At 36.7% G+C, this 18,993-nt stretch overlaps 3 protein-coding genes across 5 annotated transcripts in view; 2 read left to right on the top strand and 1 right to left on the bottom strand.

The window, feature by feature from the left end:
• Positions 1-18,993, top strand: part of LOC121246209 (stress-response A/B barrel domain-containing protein HS1-like) — a 40,635-nt gene that overhangs the window by 18,130 nt on the left and 3,512 nt on the right. The window lies entirely within an intron of this gene.
• Positions 11,909-12,412, top strand: LOC121247362. The gene has a single exon (XM_041145725.1). It carries the CDS (start codon positions 11,909-11,911, stop codon positions 12,410-12,412), a length of 504 nt encoding a protein of 167 aa, XP_041001659.1.
• On the bottom strand, positions 15,127-18,557 carry LOC121246208 (30S ribosomal protein S1, chloroplastic-like). The gene is made up of 7 exons (XM_041144268.1): positions 18,185-18,557; positions 17,298-17,573; positions 16,870-16,950; positions 16,163-16,444; positions 15,968-16,078; positions 15,619-15,705; positions 15,127-15,369 (listed from the first exon to the last, which is right to left on the bottom strand). Exons 1-7 carry the CDS (start codon positions 18,485-18,487, stop codon positions 15,265-15,267), a joined length of 1,245 nt encoding a protein of 414 aa, XP_041000202.1. The 5' UTR covers positions 18,488-18,557; the 3' UTR covers positions 15,127-15,264.

Raw genomic sequence — 18,993 nt, 5'->3', positions numbered from 1 at the left:
TAGGAACTTGATTACTATAAGAATGATCATGTGGATATCTAAGTTTGAGCTTTTGTAAACCTTATGATTGATTTTGGATGGGATTTGAGGTTTTAGAATTTGGCAGATGTTGGGATTTGAACTCATAACTTTGAGGTTTCAGATTCTAAATATGTATGTGAATATTAAGTGATGTTATGCTTAAATAGTTATCTAATATATATATACCAAAACAGCGGAAAGAAAGAAAAGCCGAAGCCGACTGAAGAAGAAGAGAAGGAAGGGAATGGAAGAATCAGAGTAAATTGTACAATAATTAAATTATGCATGCACAAAATAAACAGGCGGTTAAACCGGCCATATGCATGTATGAATATGCAAAATTAATTGTAATAAACATATAACCTTTATTAAAATTAACAAGCTTAAAGTAATTACAGGTACAGGGTAGTGCAGATTTACACTTACAGAAATCAGGGTACATTAGGAGACTCAGTTTAGAGGGAGAGGATCAGTTTTCTCTCGAATGTGAGTTCTGCCTAAGCTCAGAATGAGGTTCTCCTTTTATAATGTAAGGAGTTCCTATTTACAATTGTTAAAGTAAAACAGTAAATCAATCCGTGAGTAAACAATAAGAATTGTTTAAGCACGGGCTCAGGGTATCATTATTGTGTTTTTCCAGCTGTCTTTGTGGGCGGCTGCTTTTGGTACAAGATGACAAAATATCATTCGGTCGTCTGGTTATCTTCCAGCTATCTTCGTAGGTGGCTACTTTGGATACTAGGTGACAATCATCTCAAAGTAGACTTTGGTCAGTCTTCTTTGAACTCAAGTAGTAGTCAATTATCTTCCAACATTGGAGTGCCTTCTGAGTCATGACCAAAAATATTACTATATAAAACCTCTAAGGATGCTTCTGAATTCTCATCGTCTTCAGAATTGTTGCTCAGGGACTTAGACAGTTGTTGCTCAAGCAATTTAATTAAATCTTTTTTATCAAGTCTGTTGAGGATGTTATATTTGGCAGACTTAGAAGATTTCTTTGAGAATGAGCTGGTAGCTTTTCCTCTTGCTGAAGCAGTTGGTGAATTAGGGGCCTGAATCATTAGGGGATATTCAAGAACAGGTGTACCAGATTTGATTGCTGGGAATTCCTTCTTGTCTTGTAGATCAGAAGCTACTTGAGGGAAATCTTTAATCATTTGGTTGATCACTTTTTCAGTATATCCAAACCTATCCCACCACTTTGTAAAGTAGGCTCGGTCAATTATGTTAACATTTTTCTCATAAGTCCATTTGAAGATCCACGGTAGTTTGTAGTTCTTGTAAAAATGAAGCTCATAAGGAAACATGACTGAATGCCGATTTAATTTGGTACCAGCAACTTGTCGGTAAAAGTAAAAGCTCTGGCGTGTTGCTCAGGAAGATTGTCTGGAATTAAACCAAATTGATCCCACCATTGGAGAAACGAATAAGGGAAAGTTCCTTTGAATCTTGTATCAAAATTGATGAACCATGAATGGCTCATATCAGGTACCTGAAAAAACATGAAGCGTCTTCAGGCAGTTATATAATCAAAATAATTATAACTTAGTGCAGAGTCTGAGAGTCTTTTGGGTGTCGATGGGTTTGTTGCCCATTCGGCTTTTGTAATAACTCGGGAGATGTAAGCACTGTGATAGATTAATTTGGTGAAATCATTTTTATCATAAATGAGTTTTATGACAAGAGAGTTGGTGAGAATCAAGATACTGGAATAATACTAGAGATTTTTGGATAAATATTCAGGTATCCAGTAGAAATTGGGGGGAAAATAAGAAGAGGTTATTTTGAAAGGATCTGTTAGATTAGAACGATTAGGTTTTATATGAAACAGATGGGTTATAAATGGCTTCTTCAGATATTCAGATTTTCCTTTTGGGAGGAAAAACTGAGGAGTAGTTAAAGTAGGTACTTTTGATGCCACTACTTTCGCATATGGATCAAAAGATGTAGAAACCGTAGACGCGAAGGTCGCCGATTGCACAATTTTACCAAAAGGTGTGAACCTATTGGCAATATCCAGTTCTGTCGAGGAGGCACTGGGCACAGGGGTGGATCCAGACTCATTCTTGATGAGTTTTATACTGGGTATTGGAGGTGGGGCGTTCGCTCTCTGTTTTTCTTTTCCTTTCTTCTTGCTCACGCTCATTGTTGGGTGTCTGCAAGAACTCTCTGGTAAGAAAATCAGGGATAGAATTATTAGTGCCTTTGATATATTCAATATCAAAATAAAAAACACTTACAATACCTTGTTATCGTGCAAAAATATGTTTTGATGCAATGTTTTCAGCATCTTGTTCTAAACCAAATTTAGCACTCATGCAATCAATTCGAAGTAAAAATTTTTTGTTTAACAAATCAGATTGAAATTTAGAAATACATAGTACTATAGATAAAAATTTTTTTTAATAGTACTATATTTTTCTTGTGCAGGATTCCAGGTTCCAGAATGGAATCGAACAATTTGTTCAGAAGAACCTGGTGAAACAGATTGTTTCAGAATGCCACCATAACCAATGTTAGAGGCATCTGTTTCAACAATTTTAAATGAAATAGAGGTAGGGATACCAAGGCACGGAAGAGTTTTGACATGTGCTTTGATTTTCCTTACAAATTTGTATAGATTTCTGTCCAAGGAGGAGTATTGGAAATGAGTCGTTCGAACAAAGGACGACATTGTTTCCTCATATCCTTGTAGAAATCAGTAACATAATTGAGAGATTCTAAAAACCTCTGCAATTATTTTTTATTAATGATGACATCAGGGAATTTGTTAGCGAAATCAATGGCTCTCTGGATGGGCCTGATTTTACCTTCAGAAATATCATAACCAATGAATCTGATCTTGGTTTGGAACAATTTGATCTTTTTCGCATAAACGACAAGACCATTGATTATAATGATGTCTAGAAACGAATTCAAATATTTCCAGTGTTCATCAATAGATTTAGAAAAAATAAGAACATCATCTATATAGACGATGGTAAAAGCAGTGAACGAGTTGAAAACATCGTTCATGATATTTTGGAACTCACTAGGGGCATTCTTGAGACCGAATGGTATTACATTCCATTCGAAATGACCAAATGGTGTTACAAAAGGTGTCTTGTACCGATCTGGTTCGGCTATCTGGATTTGCCAAAAATCAAATTTGAGGTCAAATTTGGAAAAGACCACAGCATCACTCAACTTATGAATTAAGTCATTTTTGTTGGGAATAGGGTACCTAATCCACTGCAAGACTTTGTTCAAGGGTTTGTAATTAATGACTAGACGATGGGTACCTCTTTCTAGTTTAGTATTTTTTTGGACATAAAAGGCTGGACAAAACCAAGGGGATTTGCTGTCTCTAATTATGCATTTTTTCTTAAGATTTGTAATTTCCTTTTTGCAGAATTCTAAAGTCTGACTATTCATTTGAATGGGTCTGGCTTTAGTGAAAATAGTACTTTCATCAAAATTTTTGATATAGGGAAAAGAAACGATGTGTTTCTTCCTATGCCAAAAAGTATTTGGTAAATCAGAACAAACATAAAAAACAAGACGCTTGTTAAAATCATCAATTTTTGAAATTAAAATTGGCGAAGATAATTCTTCAGAAATCTTTTTGTATCTGATTTCCTGTTGGAGGAAATTCATATGCTTTTCTTTTGTAAAGAGCAAAGATTTCAAACCTTTATCTTGATCAATCTCTTGACGAGATGCAAATTTAAATTTGACCTTTTGACCAAAAGGCTCGGTAGTAATACTATCTTTTTCAGTAAAAAAAAAGATATAAAGCAGAAATAAATAGAATGCCTAAAATCACTTTATCAGACATGTTTCTGACTAAAACAGAAGGGATTTTAAAGCAAACATTGTTTTGACAAACATGAGCGTTGTTAAGTTCATATGTGATTTTCATCTGAGATCCATTTGCAGAAAATAATTTCTCAGAAGATTTTTCAAAATATTTGCTAGGAATGAGTCTTTCCTGAATGCAATTCAGGTCTGAGCCGGAATCGATCATAACAACAACAGAAAATTGAAAATCATGAGCAACCACAGTGGTGACCCTGGAAAAACTATTTTGGAGGAATGGTATGATGGATCAAACAAATCTGATTATCAGCAGCTAACTCATGTTGGCTTGAACCAGAATCGTTTGTTTGCTCATTATAAGAAGGAATATCCTGATTAAGTTGTTTATCAATTTTAAACACTAAAAATTCTTGTTTTAAAATCTCATTTTCAGATTTAAGGTTGTTAACCTCTGATCTGAGTTCAACGATTTCTTTTTTAACAAGATTAATTTCGTGTTGTAAATCATTTGTAGAAATTTCCTTGGGTTTTTTCTTTTGAAATCTTTCCAAAGTTTCTTGAAAACTAATCCTTTGCTTAGAAGACTCTGGTTCTTGGCGAACTATTGTCTTTCTTAACTTAAGAAGATATTCTTCTTTAAGCTCAGAATTTGTTATTTGAGAAATCAAGATTAACAATAGGTTTTCTTGTTCTTCAAATTTAGACAAGACATGAACTGTCTTACCCTTTGTATGGCAACAAGTATCATTACAATTGCAACCTAGCTTAGGACCAGTAGGATATGGAGATTCAGTTTCAGAGTGATATTCTGAATTACTAGAACTGAATTCAAGGATATCAGATGAAAACGAAGCTATTTCTAGGAGTTGAAATAGTTCTTCTTTATCATTGTTATCAATATCCAACTGATTAAGCTTCTTTTTTAATTTTTTATCTTTTTTGGCTTTCTGAGGGCATTTGTCTGCGAAATGACCTGGATTGCCACAAATAAAACACTTTCCTTGAGAAAAATCCTTAGATTTTTTTTTAAATGGCTTAGAAAATGGTTTCTTATAAATTTTCTTGTGAATTCATCACGGAGTTTTCTCCTGATATCACCATGAGGTTTAGAAAACTTGTGCTTCCTTTTAGAGGGAGCTATAGTAGGAAGTCCAAATTGTTCACAAAATATCCTCATTTCGTATTTGGCTTTCTTGCTATTTCTCATCTGCTCATGAAATATTCTTTAATCATTACACATACTAATACCAAGTTTCTTGATTACTGCACAAATATTACCATAGGTGTATGCATCGTAATTAAGAGACCCAGCAATAGTAAGTTCATCATTCACCTTGTAAGCGAACAAGCGAGGTAATCCATCAATAAATTTTTCTTTCTAGTAAGGCTTCTTCCTATCGTCCTGAAGTATTACTTTGGAAATAAAAACATCTTGGTACCATCTATAATCAGACATCTGATGACATCGAAGATTATTTAACTAGTCACTAATGCAGCTAGTTATATCAGATGGTGTGCCAATAAAATGTTTTAAAATTGTATAAATCAAATAATTTACTCTATCAGATTGGACAGATTCAATGGATTCATAAAATATAGGTAACCCTTCATCATTACACTTAACAGCGTTCTGAATAGTTTCCTTAGCATCTCTGGTAAGATGTTTATCCCACCAGTTTTTTAAAACACCGAAAAATCCTTGTGTTAAAATCTTAACAATATTAGATTGCCTAATATTGTTATTTATATAAGTATTTGTCGCAAGAGACATTTTACTCATGGTATTCATGATTTCTTGTTCACAGAAATCATCAATATTTAACTCATAAACCTTGTCGGCAAAGTAAAAAGATTGATTTTGAAAAACTTTCTCTTCAAATTGTAAATCAGGAAGAGTAGGCCTGGAATACCAATTCTTCGTCAGACTTATTGGTTTGGGTCCTTTTGAAGAAAATTTGGCTATTTCAGGTTTTAAAACAATATCTTGAAAATTCTTTTCAAGTAAATCAATATCCTTTTCTTAGAAGAGTGATCGTTAGAAGACTCATCTGTAGTTTCAATAAGAACTTCTTCTTCTATTTCTTTGTTAGACAAAGTACTAGTAGAAAGCTGTTCTCTCTTCAGATCATTAAGCATTTGATCAATCTTATCAAGAGTCTTTGCCTGTGAATTTTTAAAATCAATTTTGGCACGACTTTCTGGTAAGATAATCAAAGGTTTTTCAACTGTTTTCTTTGGTTGATCTTTAGTCAAAACCAAAGGAATAGGATCAGGTTTTTCAACATTTTCTTCAATCCGATCCAACTGTTGTCCGATCGTATGAAGGGCAAGATTCACAAAGTATTCTGAGAAATAACCTTTTTTGTTTCTTTAAGAATCTTTTCATTCTCAGGATCTCTGGAAACAGTTTTCGAGATTTTGAAAGGTGAAGCAGATATCTCAACTCCCTTGTAGGTGATGAGAACAGTCTCCAAAGGTGGATGACTAGATTGAACTACCATCTTTTCTTCTTCCTTGACAAAATCAGTTTTAACAACATTTAAAGTATTGTTAGAAACATAAATATTTTTAACAAAGTCAAAGAAAAGAATATGCTTTTGCTGCTTATTCATTTCTTTTTTCCATTTCTGTTTAACACGTTATTTTTCTTTTTCAGAATACTTTATGTGATAAGCTTTTCGTCTAGCACTGTTTTTTGAAAGTTTGTATACCTCAAAAAGATAAACAAGATCAAACGCAAATGGTTTGTTCAGCACAGTTAGACTGTGATGAACTTGTGGTGCAACAGAAGCTGCCATATCTGAAGCTGTAGGGGATAAAGATGAGTTATCATCTTCTTTATCTGCTTCATTATGAATAGGCTGGTCTTTAGAGGATCCAGCATCCTGTGCAGAATAAAAAGCATAAGTAACTTGAGAGAACGTGGAAAGTCCTTTCAGTTTTAAAACAGGATTAACAGGTTGGGCTGTTTTAACATAATCTTCCAGAAATTGCTTGAGATTTTGGTCTCTTCTTACTGGAATTTCTGACCCAGCAAAGGAAGAACTAGATCCAGCAAAAGAATTTCTTCTTAACCCTAGAGATCTAGTTTGATCAAAACTAATTTTAATAGTTCCATCCAGGTACTGTTGAATATTACTTGAATAACTTTCAGCAGGGTTTCGAGGGATGGAATGAACTTCTTCTTCTAAAATCCATTCTTTGGGAAGAGTTATATCTTTCCAAAAATCATTTTTGGAGTTGAAACATCCGCATCTGGGGTTGAACTCTGGATCAGAAGAGTTTTTCCCTGGATGGGTTTTGCAATAGCCTTTGGATTTAAACTCGTTTTTAAAAGACGATAATAAATCCTGTAAATCAAAGTAAGGGGTTTGCTACCTTTAAGCATATCATATCCAGAAGTTAAAATGTTTAAAATCAAACATTTTGAAATATGTTCATCATCAAGAGCAAGTGTTAAATCAGGATAACAATTAAAATGGACTGGTCCATCCGTTAGAGATGATTGGATCATTCCAAGAATATTTGTTTCAAAATTATTGAATCTGGCATCCCTTAAACAAAACAATACAGATGCATTGATGCCTCTCCTTGTTAAAGGTTTGGCAGCAATTTGGACAGATCCAATATGAATATATCTAAAACCTTGCTGCAAGAATTTTGTCATCTGTTCTTTTGGGAAGAGATAACATTTTTCTTGAGTTTTGGAAATAGCATAAGTTTGTTCAACAGTACGCACTCAAAATTGTGTGTGCATAGATCTCTCAAATCAATTGGTTCAGTAGATCGTGCTAACATCAAGTTTTGGAATTTTCCATGATCCCAGAACAGACGACTCTATTGTTTCAAAAGCACAGTCTTCCTCATTAACTATGTCAGGCGGCATAGCCGACCTGGAACTAATTATTGAATTGGATCTATTTATTCAACTCATTTTGTCCTCGGACAACACCGACCGTCGCATCTCAAGGGTCTACGAACTTATCACTCTCGGCCCTCGGGTTTGAACCTATATATATATATATTTGTGTTTATACGTATAATCTATTTACTTTATTATTTTATTCTATTTATTTAATATTTTCGCCTTTATTTAGTTTAGAACGTTTCACCAAGTTTAAGCTTTCAGGATGGTGGCTCGTCGTCAAGTTTGAAGCCTTGAACATTTGAACGAAAACAACAATGATGGGGGTTGCACGTTTGAACAATTTAATCGAACGCATCCTCCCACCTTTGATGGAAGTGGAGATATGAACGTAGCGGAGGATTGGATTCAAGACATTGAAGAAATATTCAGTATTTTGGAGTGTACCGATCAGCAGAAAGTTCGGTTCGCAGCGTTTAAACTAACTAGAGAAGCGAAGAGATGGTGGAATTTTGAAAAAGTCATCAGGGAAGCTGAGGGGACTAGAGTGATTGTTTGGGCTCAATTCAAGCAGAATTTCTTTGACTGATTTTTCCCTAAAGCGGATAGGGAAGCTAGAGCTCGAGAGTTCACTAAATTAGTGCAAAGGACCATGACTGTGCGCCAGTATGCTGCAAGGTTTGCATAATTATCACGCTTCGCCGCATACCTAATTCCTGATGAGGAGAGGAAGACCAGGAAGTTTGAGGAAGGTTTGAATTACATGACTTATGAACGAGTAATGGTCCTACAGATTCAGAATTTTTTAGAGTTGGTGCACAAGGCGATGCCAGTCGAGCAGAATCTCAAGAGGGGTGCTGAATTGAAAGAACAGAGGAAGAGAGCTGCTCCACAAGGATTTTCTAGTTTGGATCAAAGGCTATGGAAGAAGAGAAATGAGGGGAGCAGTTCAAGTCAGAGACAGATGCAAGGAAATCATACCACTAACCCCTGTAAGTTTTGTAACCGCATACACCTTGGAGAGTGCAAAAAGGAAGTGGGATCATATTTCAAATGCGGTAAGGATGGGCACTTCATTAGATAATGTCCATTGCTTACGGAAACAACAAAAGGCCCAACCCATCTCAAAACTTTAGGCCGAATAACCAAGGCAACAACCAGCGGAGGACTGTGCCAGCACGGGTGCTTGCTTTGACACCGAGAGAAGCTGAGGACAAGAATGATGTAATCACATGTATAATCTTTCTGACTTTCCTAGTTAACTGTTTATGTTAAAAATTTAGGATTACTTATCTTGTTATCTCTATGGATTAAATGACGTAAACACAGGAATTATCCCCCTGTTTCTCAATAAGGCTACTGTTTTATTTGACTCGGGGGCTACTCACTCTTTTATTTCAATGGATTATGTTAAGTTTTGCCCCGTTGATGCTGAAGAGATGGATTTCAATTTAAGGGTCTCAACCCTAGCAGGTGATATAGTGAATTGCAACAAGATTTTGCTTAAGTGCCCAATAACTATTAGCGGGAGGGAAATGCCAACTGACCTAATAGTCTTTTCTATGATTGGGTTTAATGTAATTTTGGGAATGGATTGGTTAGCTTCCAATTATGCTAGCATTGACTGTTTTAAAAAGGAGGTGGTGTTCAAATTTATGGAGGGAGAGGAACTTCGGTTTTTGGGTTCTAAAGTGCGTACCTTCCCATCAGTTATATCTGCTTTTCAGGTTGACAAGTTAATACGTGATGGGTGTCAGAGGTACTTGGCCTTCGTGGTGGATGAACCAAAGCAAGAATTGGAATTAGAAGAGACTCATATTGTGAGAGAATATCCAGAGGTTTCTCCTGAAAATTTGTTTGGATTGCCACCCGAGTGGGAAGTAGAGTTCGCCATTGAACTAGCCCCAGGCACGACACCTCTTTCCAAAGCCCCTTATCGAATGGCACCATCAAAGTTAGCCGAACTCAAAGAACAGTTGCTAGATTTATTAGACAAAGGTTTCATCAGGCCTAGTGTGTCACCTTGGGGAGCTCCAATTTTGTTTGTGAAAAAGAAAGATGAGACAATGAGAATATGTATAGACTACAGAGAACTGAACCGAGTGACCATAAAGAACAAATATCTATTGCCCCGCATAGAAGATTTATTTGATCAGTTGCAAGGTGCTCAGGTATTCTCCAAGATTGAACTCAGATCAGGGTATCATCAATTAAAGATCAAGGCGGAGGATGTGCCTAGGACAACTTTCAGAACTAGGTACGACCATTATGAATTCTTGGTCATGCCTTTTGGCCTAACCAACGCCCCAGCGGTATTTATGGATTTAATGAATCAGGTATTTCATGAATTCTTGGATAAATTTGTAGTGGTGTTTATTGACGACATATTAATCTACTCCAAGAACAAAGCTGAACATGAAGAACATCTGAGACAAGTACTTGGGACACTCAGGGATAAGAAATTATTTGCTAAGTTGAAGAAGTGTGAGTTTTGGCTTGAGTCTATTTCATTTTTGGGACATGTAGTCTCAAAGGATGGTATTTCAATAGACCCCGGGAAAGTTGAAGCAATAGTTAATTGGACCCAACCAACCAATGTGCATGAAGTTAGGAGTTTTTTGGGCTTGGCTGGTTATTATCGTCGGTTAATAGACAATTTCTCAAAAATAGTGATTCCCCTTACCACCCTTACCAAGAAGAACAATAAGTATGAATGGACTGAAAAATGTGAGGAAAGCTTCCAGGAATTGAAGAAGAGATTGGTGACGGCTCCAGTTCTGACAGTCCCTAGCGAAATAGGAGGATTTGTGGTGTACAATGACGCTTCACATTTGGGTTTGGGGTGTGTATTGATGCAGCACGGGAAAGTGATAGCATACGCTTCTCGGCAATTGAAGACATATGAGCAAAATTACCCCACACATGATTTGGAGTTAGTCGTTGTTGCCTTTGCACTTAAAATCTGGAGGCATTATTTACATGGTGAAAGGTGCGAAATTTACACAAATTACAAGAGTTGGAAGTACTTCTTTACTTAGAAGGAACTGAATATGAGGCAGAGGAGATGGCTTGAACTAGTCAAGGATTACAACTGCAACATTAACTACCATCCAGGCAAAGCTAATGTTGTAGCTGATGCACTTAGCAGGAATCCAGTGGGACTAGCAGTTGCTACTTTTACCACTCAACCCCACTTCATAATGGACTTAGAAAGAGCTGCTATTGAGGTTGTTACAGGTGACCAGCAGGTATTGATAGCCAGTTTAACAGTTCAACCAGCTTTGATAGACAGAATTAGGCTCACCCAAAAAGAAAATTCTAAGTTAGCGAGATTAATAGAAGAAGTAGAAAAAGGGAATAAATCTGAGTTCAGCATTTCCGAAGATGGAATGTTAAGGTTCAAAAATAGATTTTGTGCCAGACAATGATGAAATAAAAAGACTCATCCTCGAAGAAGTGCACCGCTCCCCTTACACAGTTCACCCAGGTAGTACAAAAATGTATCGGGATTTGAAAGAGTCTTTTTGGTGGGATGGCATGAAGAGAGAGATTACCGAATTTGTGGCACAGTGCCTAACTTGCCAACAGGTGAAAGTAGAACATCAGAGACCAGCAAGGTTATTGCAACCACTTCAGATTTCAAAATGGAAATGGGAGCATATTTCTATGGATTTTGTTACAGGCCTACCACAGACACTGACTGGACAAGATGCAATATGGGTGACATTGGACCGTTTGACGAAGACCGCTCACTTTGTGCCTATCAAAATTTCTTATAAGCTAGAGAAACTAGCCGAGCTGTATATACAGGAAATAGTGAGGTTTCATGGGGTACCTGTGTCCATTGTGTCGGATAGGGATCCTCATTTCACTTTAAAATTTTGGCGAAGCTTATAAGAGGCCATGGGCACTAAGTTAAATTTTAGCACTGCATTTCACCCACAGACGGATGGTCAGTCGGAAAGGACCATTCAAATTTTGGAAGACATGTTGAGGGCATGTATGCTGGATTTCAAGGGAACCTGGATACAACACTTGCCCTTGGTTGAGTTTGTTTATAATAACAGTTACCAACCTAGCATTGAGATGGCACCTTATGAAGCACTTTACGGTAGGAAGTGTAGATCTCCTTTGTATTGGGACGAGGTGGGGGAAAGACAAATTTTGGGTCCAGAAATCATACAGAAGACAATAGAGAAGATAAAGACCATTTGAGCCAGAATGAGAGCAGCTCAGAGTCGACAGAAGAGCTATGCAAATAACCGTCATCGCCAATTAGAGTTTGAGGTCGGGAATAAGGTATTCTTGAGGATTGAGCTGATGAGGGGAGTCATGAGGTTTGGAAAGAAGGGCAAGTTGAGCCCTAGATTTGTCAGACCCTTTGATATTCTTGATCGGATTGGCCTAGTTGCTTACAGGGTAGCCCTACCACCAACACTCTCAAGGGTACACAACGTATTTCATGTATCTATGCTGCGGAAGTACATACCTGACGCCACCCACATTATTAACTACAAGCCTCTTCAACTTCAGGAAAATCTTACTTATACGGAAGAGCCGGTGCAAATTATAGAGAGAACAAAACAAGTATTACGAAATCAGACTATTCCATTGGTTAAAGTGGTATGGAATAATCATGCTATCAATGAAGCCTCTTGGGAATTAGAAGATGAAATGCGAGTCAAGTACCCACAGTTGTTCGGCGGAGATCTTGATAACATGTGACAAATTTCGATGACGGAATTTTTTATAAGGGATGGAGGATGTCATACCCGAGCCCAAGGCCCAGGCCTTTTAAAAAAAATTGTGTGTTTAGCTTCAAAGGACCTTGGACGTCAACGTTTGGTAAGTTTTTTTTTTTTTCTTTTCCTTCTTCCTTCCCCTTGCAACTCAGTTTCTTTTCCCCGAGTGTTTCTCTGTGTCATTATCAGCCTCTACCACGTTGTGCAGTTACCTTCCTTCCTCTTTTATTCCTTTTCAAATCTCTCAACTGTCCACTCTTCGTCTCTTATCTCTAAGTGCAGATCTCCCTTACTCTCTCTTTCTTGCAATTTTGTTTGGTGATTGTGGGGTTCCTGGGTTTCAGCCACTGCAAGGTTAGCGTCTCTCTCTCTCTCTCCCTCTTCCTCCCTCTTCCTCCCTCTTTGTTTCTCACACTTATGCACTCACTCCGGTTTTCTTTCTTCTTCCATGAAATCTCTATAATTTTTTGTGGGTAGTTCGTGGGTTCCCTTAAATCGATGTCGTCGGCAAGTACCATCATCAGAAACAATGGTTTTAGCGCCAGTATACCACTCTTCATTTACGTTTCTCTTAAAATTTCGGGTCTCAGTTTCTCATAGTTTTCAATTTGTAAGTTTTACAATCTAATCTTTAACCACTGAAACCTTCTTGCACTCTATTTTCACCTCAATGTACACACATATTTTCGCATCACTCATGCATTTTTCCCCTCTTATTTTTTTGTTACACACGAACTCCTTCACAGAACTCTGCCCGAACAGATTTCAGTATCTACTAACATCTCTATATTTCTCCCTTCCATTATACTCGAACTCAAACGTTTGGTAAGACCCTTGCTGACGTTGGTTGTAGTGTTGGTTAGAATTACACTACTGCAGTAAGCTTGTTACAACTTCTTATCTATGTAAATTTATGGTGTTTTGTGTTTTATCTGTTGGATTGTGGTTGCATATGTTGGAAGTCTTGAAGTTGAGGAATATGATTATTTGGAAGGTTTTGTGAGACGGTTTTGGGCTAGTAATTGGGACTGTTTAGTGTTAATATTTGGGTTATTATTAAGCTGTTCGGGTTTGGTTAAGTGACTGTTGGGTGGAGATTACTTGGTGGTGTTAGAATGAAAATATTGATGGTTTGAAGTGGGGCTGTCCAGATTTACCTTATGGAGAATTTTAGATTAAAAAGGGGTTGGTTTAAGTTTTTATTAAATGAGCTTAGTGGTATACCTATTTGGATTATTAATTATGTGGTATACGTTTATTGTTTTAGGTTGTGATACTGTTAGAGGTCAGACCCAAGGCATATCTTGTACACGGAAGTCAAGTACGTGGGGTTCATATACTAGTTTTGCATAAAAGAAACGAAATGAGGATGACATTGAAATAAACATGTTTATTTTTTGAAAGAAATCTGAAAATGACATCAGATGTTTATTCTGCATATGCATAAATTCTATATAAGAGAAAGTATTTTCTGTCATGACTGGTGTAGACATGAGTTAATTTTGTGCATTTTGTTTCTGAACTATGCAAAAAAGCGAATATGAAAATCTAAAAGTTTTTGTTATGAGTAAATGAAAATATTTTGATTATGTTTATTTCGAACATGTGAAATAATCTGAAACTATTCAGTATTTTGTTTTGATATGATGTGTCATCTGAAAACCTTAGCATGAAGTTATAATTCTATATCTTAATGTGATCTGATTCCGATGATGTTCCGTTCTGTTTTTGTTAAGGCCTAGCCACGGGTATAATAGTGGTTTATAACCCTACCACGGGGGGTGAAACATGGTATACGGCCTAGCCATGAGTATAATAGTGGTTTATAACCCTACCACGGGAGTGAAACATGGTATACGGCCTAGCCACGAGTATAATGGTGGTTTATAACCCTACCACGGGAGTGAAACATGGTATACGGCCCAGCCATGAGTATAATGGTGGTTTATAACCCTATCATGAAGGTTAAACATGGTATTTGTCCCGATATGATGCTATGAGATTATACGAGTATATTTTTTCAGTTTGGATATGCCAATGGATCTTCTTTTTGGGAATAAATTTGTTTTTCTGAAAATTTCGCTCTAATGTTTTGCACCAAATTTTGTTTATGCATTTTGAAAGTACAATATGTTGTTTCTACATTCTGAAAGAAAATGTGTTGTTCTGCATATTGAACATTATAAATACTCATGTTTATATGCTAGTATATGCTCTCTGCTTGTTGAGTTGTTGATAACTCATCCCTTAATCTTCATAATATTTTCAGATGACATTGATAGTTTAGTCGTGGATAGTTATTGGGTATCTTGTGGTACTAATGCTGCTAGTGGATTTTATTTATTCAGTAGGTTGATTTCAATATGTTTAGACGGTTTATGGAGACTTGTGTCAATTCTATTTTATTCTAGTTTGTTAATTGAAATATGAAGAGAAGTTGATATTTTATTTGGGTTGTTGTGGATCTAGTATGTGAATATGTGTGGTTTATTAATTTCAAGTATTTACGTTTGTTTTGGAAGTATATATTCTTGGATTTGGAAATATATTAGTATTGTTGGAGCTGATTATCAGGTAATATGAGTTAACATGAGTTAACTCTCCGGACCCGGGCATTACAGTTTCCTGGTTTATTTTGAATATCCTGCTACTTGCCTTGAGAACTTTTGCACACTTGGCTGCTTATCTAATGCCCAGTTAAGTCATACCAGGGTGTTTGTTCTTAAATAAATAGCAGTAATCGCAAAACAATATCAAGTAATCATTTGTTTGGATGCAGAAGTAAATATTTGGCTATGATTTTGCAGAAAGGGAGAAACGCTATGCAAGTCTCAATCATGATTCTATAGCTGGAGGAACATCACTCAGATCTAGACCTTCTGCCGGTAAGTCTGAAGTGAGAGGACCCAAGATTCCATCGGAGCTGAGAGTCAATCCACTCTGCATATGGAGAGTATTTGCAAAATTAGGCTCAGAAAATTTGATAGATAAAATCTCATTAAAAAATACACTGATAATCTCTCCCAGCCCTTGAACCCCTGACCTTCAGGAATGTTAGTTCATGTTCTCAGCACACAATGCTCTCAAATTGATGTCAATCATATATTGGTCTTCCATGCACATCTCCTAATTCCTTTACTCTTTTGGACTAAGTTCAAATCTATAAGGAGATAATAACTAAACAAGTACCTCAGGCTGGAACCTAAGCATATCTGCACGAGCCATAGCTTCTGCTTGAGCTATCCTCTGCCTGAACGTCTGAGCCATTTCCTCCGCCTGCCAGAAAAGCATTAATGTAGATATAAATTCCTCTCTAATTCCAAAATGCTTGGAATCAACATAGAACTATTTCATGTATCAGAGAAAAGGGGAATATAAGCTTAAAAAAAGAAAAACTTCATTTTGGAGCCTCCTCTATCCACCATAATGGTGGGAACATAATCAAAAGAAAGGATTAACCTCCATCACTAGAATATACAATATGATAATAAAAAAACGCAACCACTAATAAGGCTTAGAATCAATTTTCAGAATATACCTTCTCAAAAACAAGCTTTGGATTGCGAATCATATCTCCAGGAGTAGGTTCTAACTTCTTGGTGGAAAGACTCACACGGCCTCTCTCACGATCATGGCTCAGTATCATGACCTACACCATGAGACTTAGTTTAAAAATGTGCATGCCTACAGAGTAGCATCAATTATCTGCCAAGAACTCATATTAAGGACATACCTTGAGAGTATCGCCAGGTTGAAGTACCGTTGCAATATCAGAGACGCGATCATGACTGATCTGACTAACATGAAGAAGGCCATTGATTCCACCAATGTCAATGAAGGCACCATATGGCTTTAGGCTCTGCACAGTTCCAATGACAACCGATCCAATTCCTAGTTGTGCCTGGCTATCGGCCATGGCTTTGCGGTTACTGAGGACAAGCCTTGACTGTTCCTCATCAACCTCCACAAACTTCAGTGGAAGCTCCTTACCAAGAAGCTCTTCTGCAGGGGATTTCTGATACATACGCACAAGCAAGTGCAAAAATTTTGGATTTCAAATAATTGGATATCAACTATGAAGCTCAGTAGAGAAAGAAATTCTCACAGCTTGTCAGAATATCTCGTGCTCAGAATCATACATAACAAAATACAATCACATAATGATGGCAGGTACAATACTTGATTAGTTTAACATTAGTGTGGCAAAAACTTCTCAACATGACATTAAACAAGTATCATGCATGCTTTATTATGAGGCAATATAATTTTTACTTTTATCATCATTTGATACATGCTTAAGTGTAGTCAATACAGCAGCCAGTTCATCCTGACTTCAACTGCTGCTTTAAATTCTTTTCACCTATTTTCATGTAATAGCCATAAGGTACAAACCAACTAAATTGAGGCGTGGGAATGTACAAACCATGTTTAAGAACTAACCGATGATATCTGGGAAAAAGGAACAAACCCTCTAAGGGCTTCCACCATGGCCACAATTCCACCTTTATTTGCACTGACAACCTGCATATAAATTCCAGGAATCAATTAAAAAAAAAAAAAAAAAGGAAGAATAGAGAACAGTTATGCGAACAGCACATACTTCCAATAATGCAAGAATAATCGAATTCATAAAAGACTCAAGAGTAAGCAAATAAAGAAAGGATTTATGGCAAGAACTTCCTAGACCCAATATCGGTTGAAGGTCCAACAAAGCATTTGACCTGCAACATACCCTAGGGAATCCTACTCAACGTGCTTAGCATCTCACTTATTGCCTAAATATAATAGTGGAAAAGGATCACATACCAACATTCCAGACAAGCGAAGAAACCAGAACAGAAGCAAAATTTTGGTGTGCAGGCACCCACCTTACCCTTGAGGACTACATCCTCAGCTTGAAGCTGTCTACATCTTTCCCATGCAAGTCCATACTGGATTGTTCTTAAGCTGAGGATCAAGCTATCATCAGCATCATTTTCCCCGATAATTACAAACTCCTCTTTCAAACCAGGGATTATGCCTACTTCTTCCACATTTTTTATTTTGTAAATGCATGCCTCTTGAACAGGCAAGTATGCCGACGACTTTGCAGTAATGTCAACTAGTGCGCCATTCTTATCAATGCTGAATACAGTTCCCTTGACCTGAAAGAAAATATGCATAGAACTCATCAAACTTTTCTTCCTCGTGTGTCTATGACTTCGTTCATATGCATTTAGGCATGAAAAGAACCGAATGCAATAATACAAAAGTAATAGGCTATAGCTTCCTTTCTTTACTTGTGTGTTTATCATTTTTCATTCAGGAAAAGCAGAACCCTGCATACAGAAACCCAATGAAGATATAGAAAACTGGAATCAAATATGACAAATCCTTGTTCTCTTTCTTAAATGATTTTTGCAGTCACCCAAACACGTCACAAAAAAAATCATCCTTTCTCCTGTGCACTTTTTTGGAGTCACTCAAACTCGTAAATCAACTCATCAATGTGAGTTTAATCACACACACCCAATATCAAAGTGCACAGAAATTCACATTAAGCGCCTCAAGTTAGTTCACACCCATTTTGAAAACTCATACGAAACCACCACCCTGAACATGCCTACTTTGAGAACACAAATTCCACGGCAAGTGAATTAATAATCCCTCAATCTAGCTCATGCCCATGAACGAATTCTCACCCCAAACCCAACTCCAACTCACAATTCGAGAGAGCACATCTAAACTCTGAGACACAAAAGAGTGGCCAACCAACCTTGGTCCCAAGCTCAGAATTGTAATCGTACTTGTCGAGAGCCGTTTGGAAGTCCTCAAGAGTGAATGAAACGCCTTCCGTTGGGGCAGTGCGACACCGCTCGTAGGCCTCCTCGAAGAGTTCTTTGAGCTTGACCCTTTCTTTGGTCTGAGCGTTTGAGATTGCCACTGCTGCTGAGACAATGGGAGATACCGAAGTGAGCTTCTGATGGATTTGTTTAGAAGAGAAGAAGGGCTTTGAGAGCTGCGAGGAAGAGAGTGGTGGACATTTCAGCCCTGTGAATTGCTGAGCCAAAGACGCCATGGCTCTCTAGCGTCCGAGTGTTCGATGGGTGAGATAAGATGGAGATTCTTATTAGTTATTATTGTTATTTTTGAAATTTTGGTCAATTTGATGGGCAAACGTTATGTTTTACAGTTTGACATAGGAGTATAGGACATCTCAAAATAGTAAGGTTTATCAAGTCACTATCTATCCTCACATTTTATATTTAATATATTTTCAAAGTTTAGAGTATTTTTTATAAATACGTGAGTATGAGATAGTAAATAATAATTAATAAAAAAAATTATTCTAAATAGTAATATTTTGTATATGTTTGAAATGTGTTTAAATATAAATAAGTTGAGATATGAATTTAAATGTATAAAATAGATTGAGATATATTTAATTTTTAAAAAATAATTAAAAAATAATTAATTTCATGAATAATTAATTTAAAAATTGATTTCAACAACTAATCACATTCCCACAATTGCACCAACTAAGCGTATCAAATAAAGATAATAATAAGCGTATTACTTTCTACC

The sequence above is a fragment of the Juglans microcarpa x Juglans regia genome, chromosome 1S (genome assembly GCF_004785595.1).
Source record: "Juglans microcarpa x Juglans regia isolate MS1-56 chromosome 1S, Jm3101_v1.0, whole genome shotgun sequence".
Lineage (NCBI taxonomy): Eukaryota > Viridiplantae > Streptophyta > Magnoliopsida > Fagales > Juglandaceae > Juglans > Juglans microcarpa x Juglans regia.
This window is presented reverse-complemented; position numbering and strand designations above follow the sequence as displayed.